Source organism: Branchiostoma floridae, chromosome 15 (assembly GCF_000003815.2).
Source record: "Branchiostoma floridae strain S238N-H82 chromosome 15, Bfl_VNyyK, whole genome shotgun sequence".
Taxonomy (NCBI): Eukaryota; Metazoa; Chordata; class Leptocardii; order Amphioxiformes; family Branchiostomatidae; genus Branchiostoma; species Branchiostoma floridae.
The window spans coordinates 13,855,165-13,863,217 of NC_049993.1; the positions used below are offsets into that span (position 1 = coordinate 13,855,165).

At 38.9% G+C, this 8,053-nt stretch overlaps 1 protein-coding gene across 4 annotated transcripts in view; it reads left to right on the top strand.

Annotated features, from left to right (window-relative positions):
• LOC118431756 (cytosolic carboxypeptidase 6-like) overlaps nucleotides 1–8,053 on the top strand; it is an 84,883-nt gene that overhangs the window by 7,157 nt on the left and 69,673 nt on the right. The window contains exon 1 of one of the 4 annotated variants that reach the window (XM_035843056.1): nucleotides 2,595–2,724. The exons of 2 other annotated variants lie outside the window; for them this stretch is intronic. In XM_035843056.1, the coding sequence (XP_035698949.1) occupies nucleotides 2,610–2,724 (115 nt within the window). In that variant the 5' untranslated portion in view covers nucleotides 2,595–2,609. Of the gene's footprint in view, nucleotides 1–2,594; nucleotides 2,725–5,653; nucleotides 5,850–8,053 lie in introns of those variants that run through there. One more of the 4 variants, XM_035843055.1, reaches the window with a different exon arrangement.

The window sequence follows — 8,053 nt, forward strand, 5'->3', positions numbered from 1 at the left end:
AAAGAAGAACAGCTTGTACATTAAGTATAAACTATATCCTTCCCTGATAAATGCACCAGATAGGCAATGGTTTCTGGATAACATCCAAATCCTGAAACATTGCTAGATAAAACAGTAGAGATCGGTAAAAGTTTGGAAAAAATGTCAGATGTATTCACACACTCATACATGTACACAACATGTTTTATGAATAAACAAAGATGTATGTATCAGTTTAGAAAATGTTCTATATTACTGAATAATACGTGTGACAACTGTGAACAATTTTTACAGCAATGTGAGTACAAGAGCAATTCAGCGCCAAATTGTACGGCCCTTCTAATCTGTACTTTTTAAAGCACCAAATAGACCTTTATTATTATGATATTGAAGATGTCCGTACAATTGCAATAAGTTGAATTGAAATCACATTTTTCTCTTTTTGGAATCGAAGAAGTTTTGGGGCTGAGCAAGTTATACACATACGGTATGTATGTGACTTTTCTAACAGCATTTAAGTCTTCATGTGACATATGGTATAGTCGGAGCTTATGTTTGAAGTAAAAAATAAAACTGCACAAAAAAGAGATTTCAGACATTCATTCTTACTTTTCAGCTACAGACATCAGTTTTATACCTTCTACCTTTTTCTCCCTTTTTACACGTCCTGAGACATTTGGGAATCGGAGTGTCCATCCCTCTTTCAGCAAACTTTCTTACGGCTGTTGGTCTAATGTCCCAGATAAAATGCTGATGGCTACTTCGGGAGAGTAACGCACATTTATTACTCGGTGTACACAAAGTGTAGTAGAGCAGGGGCTCCGCGGGAAATGGCCGGTTCCAGCGACGGGAGCGTAAATCACGTTTTAAAGGGAGGACAAAAGTGAAAGCTGATGTCTGACTTACAGAGATACTCCCTCGGGGACTTCATTACAGCGGAGGAGCGAAACCCCTAAAAGGAACCATCGCAACAATTTATCGTGGGGTGGGTAATGGCGTGCGAGGTAGCGGTAATCTTATCTACCCCGATATTCTCACGCCGTGGATGGGTGTCCGATATGGCGCCATTAAAACGGTAGCGCATTTCAAGGTGGAGGGTACGGCTGTCAGGGCTAGGCTTTAATGTTAGAGGGGGGATCAGGCACTTTGTGTTGGCTGTCATGTGATGGGCCTTTATCCAGTGCTACGGACTGTTCATCGCTGGTACATTTGTCTGTAATCAGGTAGAGGTCATGGGAAAGACACAGCAAAGAGCCCTGGAACTAGCTCCGTGTCACAAAGTTTTGGTGCTTCAAATTGAAAAGACCGGACGGTACACCAAAAAGTTTCCTTTTGAATTTTGTATGCTTAAAACTTCGAAATTCATAAAAAGGTGTATACTGATTATTTGGGTGCACAACAGGGAATAAAGTATAATTAGAATATCAGGGAAACTGTAATGCAAATATTATTGACTCTCTCCAGAGCTTGAAACTGAAATTCTATAGCTAATTTCAAACATCGTCAAGTAATACAACAAAGATTTTATTATATTTTCTGACACCTAATTGTCAAGAATATGCTGTATAGATGCTCTGTACAAGTGTACAATACCTTTACCCTTCTTTGATAAACAACCACATCTAGATGCATTATACCAGTATATGCACTCGTCCACCAACAATAAGGTGAAGGCCTCCAAATTTTGTGTGAACAAAAGCAAAAAGTGTAGATAAGTATGCACTCAGCATCTTGAGTCCCAATTCTTAAATGTTTTAGAGAAAGGAAAAGGTTTTATAATGAATGGTTTTTCAGTCTTGAGATTTCTTGTTGAATGCAGGAAGTGACATCAGAGGCAATATACATGCGTCAGAGAAAGAGAAAAATATGTAGCCATTACATGTAGACTTCAGTCACAGGATGTGCATTACAGCATCTGAGAATATTCTAAGAAAGAGTGACGCTGTTTTGCCTTCTTTTCCTGCTTTACTCACGTCACTGTCTTGTCCTCCGGGAGGGCCTGCCCACGTATCTATTGATCCACACTCGTGTCAAGAATTACATCACCACCATTCTCGTCATTTCCTCCATTAACAAGAGCACATCTTTCCCCGAGAAGAAAAGAGGGCTGGAAGAATTGTCGAATTACGTGCCCGAAAACTCTTTTTGTTTCGCCGTTAGTCCAGGTCTCTAATTCAATTAGCATGCCCCAGTGTTTCTACCAAATCTGGTTAGTTCCGATAGGTAATCAAGTAAACCACATTAGAAAAGGCAGCACCGGAGTCATTAAAGCTTGATGATGCTTTGTTTGAAGTAATTGGCAGATCCTTTAAAATCTGATCCCTCTTAGACGGTATGGTGTTATTTTCCTTGCTCCCTTCCCTTGAGTTGCTCATATCATCTTCAGAGAGAGATAATATAAATTTAATACCCATTCAAAGGAAAAAAAATGACCTTGTTGGTGTGTGGATAATTGGTGAAGCGTTATGATCGAATAAAGAAAGCTCGGATGGACGAGATGTCTTTATGTAGGTGTGTAATGTGAGTGCGCCAAGGTCGGAATCTGGGTGGCGAGTCCTCGAAACGAGGAGAGCGTTATTCAGCCAGGCGTCTCCTCTCTCCGAGTCATCTCATCAGCACCTGCCACCGACATGCCGTCCATCTGGGCCACCTGTTTAGCAGCTGTGGGCGCAGACAGCCGCTTCCTCGCCTCCGCGGGTGCCAGGTGCCGCTGTCAGAGGAAGGGGAGAAGGATGGTTGCTAGGGGTAACCCGTTCCTTTCCGTTCTCTCGCTAACATTCGTGATCCCCTCCCCCCTGCCAGTATACATGTCGGAGAGCCCTACCCACAATTGTGATCCACATAATTACATACCTGCATCAGTGTAACCCCCAATTCTCAACCCTCTCCACATGTGTAATCCTAAACCCTAACCCAATATCTCCAATATTTTCATTGTTATGAATAACAATGGCTAAACTGAAAAGGAACAATATTCCTGTCTGATTTCCTGTTATTAAATAGGGCAAATATTGATTATTACTAAACAAGGTACACGTATCCAAAATCGTTTCCTTTTAGTGTGATAGAAAAATATAGGTGGATAAGGTTTATGTGGTATGAAACATTTATGTATAGTTTCAGAGCGCACAGTATTGAAGAGGATAATGAATTACATCATGACTATGGTAATTTACCCCCCACCACTGCTCTGAATTGAACCAGTCTTCCAGCTGTTTTAATTTCGTTACAAATACGCGGTGTCCGCAGATGCAGTTCGTTATTGTTCTTTCCGGCCAATCATGGAGTTGTTCACTTATCAGCCGACTGTAGCACCCCATTTTTACGACCTTGTATAATAACGACTGTAGTTTATTGGCTGTGTACATAATGATTATACTTCAAAGGCCCACTCCAAACTGAGTGGGTGATTGCACCATTGTACATAGCATTTATGTCCTAGCAGAAGGGAAAAGAAATCTAGTTCCAAAGGTTATATGAGAAGAAATTAAAGGTGTAGGTTGCCAAAACTTCCAGAATAGATAGATAATTTTTGGCAGGGTTCTGAACCATTGTATACATAGCATTTATGTCCTAGCAGAAGGAAAAAGAAACTATTTCCAAAGGTTATGCGAGGAGAAATTAAAGGTGTAGGTTGCCAAAACTTCCAGAATAGATAGATACTTTTTGTTAGGGTTTTGAATGACTGTACACAGCATGTATGTCCCAGCAGAAGAAGGAACAAAACTAGTTCCATGAGGAGAAATTGGAGGGGTTGGTTACCAAAACTTCCAGTGAGAATTATAGATTAAAAATCAAGATACTTTTTGGTAGGGTTTTGAACCATTTTATGTAGCATTTATGTCCTAGCAGAAGGAAAAAAGGAACTAGTTCCAAATGTTGTATGAGGAATTAAAGGGCTAGGTTGCCAAACTTCCAGAATAGATAAAAAATCAGATACATTTAGGTAGCGTTTTAACCATTGTACATAGCATTTATGTCCTTGCAGAAGGAAAAAGAAACTAGTTCCAAAGGTTATATGTGGAGAAATTGAGGGGTATTTTGCCCAAAACTTCCAGAATAGATAAAAAAAAATCAAGATTATTTTTGGTACACTTTGAACCATTGTACAAGGCATTGTTGTCCTAGCATAAGGAAAAAGAAAAACTAGTTCCAAATGTTATGTGAGGAAAAATCAAAGGGGTGGTTGCCCAAACTTAGAATGGATAAAAAATATCAGATACTTTTTGGTAGGGTTTTGAAATGTTATAATATTTACGTTGAAGTATCGGGATATAAATATTGTATTCTGCTCCCAGGGTCATGCCATGAATTGGACGAGGATCAAAGAACAGATTTATTGGAACCAATAGGGCTTTATACAGGTTTTCATGCACCATTCAATACGGTAAATCTTTGATGACAGACTATAATAAGACTAGACATGGGGCATAGTGTATTAAAGGCAGACGTGTATGCATTATAAATGGGTATATTTGTTTCAAAATAGGAGGTACAGTACCTTATGAGGGTTATGTATAATAAGTGTACATTAACTGATCTAGAAGGTGTGGCAAGTCAATCGTCCATATTCTGTCCATTGTATAATGTTCAGACTAGGAATACGGCGGCAAATTGTTACGTTTTCCCCAATAGGGGAATACATATTGTTTTTGCTGGTGTGTTCTTTTTATTTCCTGCTCTGTCAGGTCAACCAATCAGAGCTTAGAACTGCCATGAACCAATCAAAGTTTAGAACTTGGTTAGAATATTAGCTGTATATTGTAAATATGGGCAATTTTATTTTACTTTTTGTTGCTCGCACACAATACCATAGGGTGAGCCTAATGGTATAGTATAATCATATTAAAAGACGTGGTTCAAAAACCAGTACAGTAGTTTTTCTTGTACTTGTACACAATACTATACACCTTTCTCACGCGGCGGCCATGATAGATCTAAAACGAGTTCAATGTGGCAAACAAAAGGCTGTCCATCATAATTAGCTGTTCGACCAATGGTAGCCTTCCAATTAGGAAATCGACCAATAAGTGAATGGCTGCAAATTCGTTAAAAATTTGCATTATTATGTTTTTATTTTGCATCTCTTAAGGGACTATGGGGTCAGTCTACAGTACTCTAAATTGCTACATCTTTCGGTGCATAACACTTCTTATAATATTTATCATTCTATCTTATATCATGAAAATTTGTGTGGTTTGGGGGAAAACAAAATGGGACCTGATTTTAGAAATAAGTTTTGTCTGTTTGCCTCATTGACCTCTTCTTCGATCTATCATGGCCGCCGCGTGAGAAAGGTGTATAGGGCAAGCCTTATGTTATATTATAGTATTGTGTGCTAGTAGATTGACAAAAGGCTACGGTGAAAACATTGTGCATTTTCATGAAAATGTTGCCTTAAAGTTTCTAGTTTCTCTTAAAGTATTGAAAGAATGTATCCCGTGACTATGTCTATACAGATAATACAATCAATCAACAACTCAAAATATGGCCACACAGAATGTCAAGGGCACTTTCGGAAATACCAGGAGGTTGAATGGAAAGAATTAATGATTTAAACACTGTCTGGGCAACTCCCGGCAACTAAACATAATGGCAACAGTTACTAACATTAAAAGACATGCCGTGCCCCCTCCCTTTTTGGATGGACTTGTCCAGGTGAGTTTAGAGATTACCTCGCCAGGTAAGAATGGAAGGGAAGAATAATGGAAAGAGGGGAAGGAAGTCCGGAGGAGCGGTGTCGACTTTGCGCCCGTTGGAGCGGTGTCTGTGCAGGGGCGCCGAGGGGGGTCGGTATGACCCCTTGGGTCAAGATAAGCCAATCAAAGTGTACGCTTCTACAGAGGACATCTTGGTTGCCCAGTTAACAGGTACATGGAGGCGATACCACTGTCTTAGCGATACCGTAAATTTTGAAATTTTTACCATGTTTTAAAGTATGCAGTGAGTCCCAGTGAATATATAGTCTGTTAATCTTTGTGTTACCTGCCAATTTTTTGACCAGGAATTCAAAGAAGTTGCAAACTCTTGATAATTTTTTACTGTGCCAAGAAATTTAAGTGCTACAAATATATCTGACTTTACAATACTAGTAGATTTCAAACACAAGCCTAAATTGCGGTTTTAAAGGTAACTGACATATGTAGGCTATTGTTTGATGAAGATTATGCTTTCTGATATAATCTTTGTTTTGTGCTTGTACAAGTACATGTATGATATCAATGTTGGAATTTCCTGCACTTATCAAATATTGATGAAAAAAGTGTTATTGTAAAACTTGTTCTGTTCCTTTTGTGCAAGATGTACAATGTACTATTTAATAAGCAAAGCACACAGATTATATTAATGACTTTGGTCAGTGCAAAACATGCATTGTAGTCTGGTATTAAGTTGTAACCTTGTATGTTATAAGAGTCCTTGAGACATAGTCAGGACCGATTACTTAGAGCAAGTCCAACACAATTGATGATAACAATGTTATCTGACAGAAATCCATACTGCTTTTGTTGTAACTGGAAAGTTGATATGTATACAGTAACCCCAGTTAGATTTTGTTTGCACAATATTGTAAATGGCAGACTGTTCCCCATTGCAATCAGCAACTTGTACTTTTTGTTTCATGTTTCCTTGAACTTTGGGTATTTTAGGTGAGACAGTCACAAGTACATTGGATATAGTTTACTTTTGGTTGTAACATCAGCTTGCACATGATTCCTAGATCTGGGTACTCAAAGAATGCCACATTAAAAAGAAGATTATGAATTTAAAAATATCTTCTAATGCAGCTTTAGTAATCAGTAATACTTGAAGTATGAACACTTCAGGTGTTTGGGTGTTCAAGACATTCTTGAGAATCATTAATTCCCAAAGTATGAACACTTCAGCTATTTGGATGTTCATTAGACATTCTGAAGAAGGCCTCAATTATTCTTTTTGGGTAAATGACTTTAACTTTAAGTTAATGTCATGCAATTGTTGACCTGCATTGTGATTTGTATCTTGTCATCTTTCTTGTATCCCAAATAGGCATACTTCTCTGGATACTTTATGCAAAACATCTTATAACTTTTATTTCTAATTATTGCTCAACCTAGTATAGATGACTTATTTTAGTTTTAGTGTGAATAATCAGCAATAGTGTAAGCACTTATATTCACTTCTAGCTTTGTGAAATAGCTCTAGAACATCTGTAAACTTGGTATGCTGGTATGATTTGTAGAGACAGTTAGAGCCATCCTGACAGTGACATAGTAGCTCGGCATGCACTGCCGTTAGCTTGCTTCTATGGATCATCAAGTAGCGCTCCCTCCTCTGATGTGGGCGCGGGAATTTACACCGCTTCGGATCAAAGTTCTCGGCTGTGATTTGTACACAACTACGGGGAGCGTAGGCAGAGCACGAGATTGCGGGACGCGGATCTGTTCCGGTTTTTCGTATAACACCTGGGAGAGGCTTGCGGCATCATGACCCGATGTGGGGAAATGGACTTTTGATCTTCGGAGTTATGTAAAACATCCCCGCGTAATTGACATATTGCTCCTCGGATAAGCGGGGAAATTTGATTTCGGGTCCACGTCCATTACTCGGCCCGATTCGGAAAGCGGGGAGAGATTAGGACGTCGTATATTTTCATTAGGGTTCAGGGAACATCTGTGACTCGGGAATCCTCGGATGGATTTTGGGGAGGTGACTTACGAGTACAGATGCTACCCACGAAAGTTTGATCAAACCACGAGGGAAAGTTGGAGCTGGATAGAAACTTTTGAAACTTTGAAGAGCTTTGCAGTGTCATTCTGATAGTTTTTTCTGCGCATGTGAAAAATTCACAATGAAAGAGAACTGCTTTCCAAATGCTTTCACACACAAGCTGGTTTGGTTCAAATATCTAATATTATGATGGAAAACAAAAGAATTAATGATTGTATAAATGCATGTTTACTTCAGACTAATACAAAGGCAAAGTTTATCCTGGCAAGGTCTACATATATATATGTATACAGGTCATAATCACAAATTTTGCAAATGACTATAGGGTAAAGGGTGAATTGATGAACCTTACAGGCTTCAAAATACA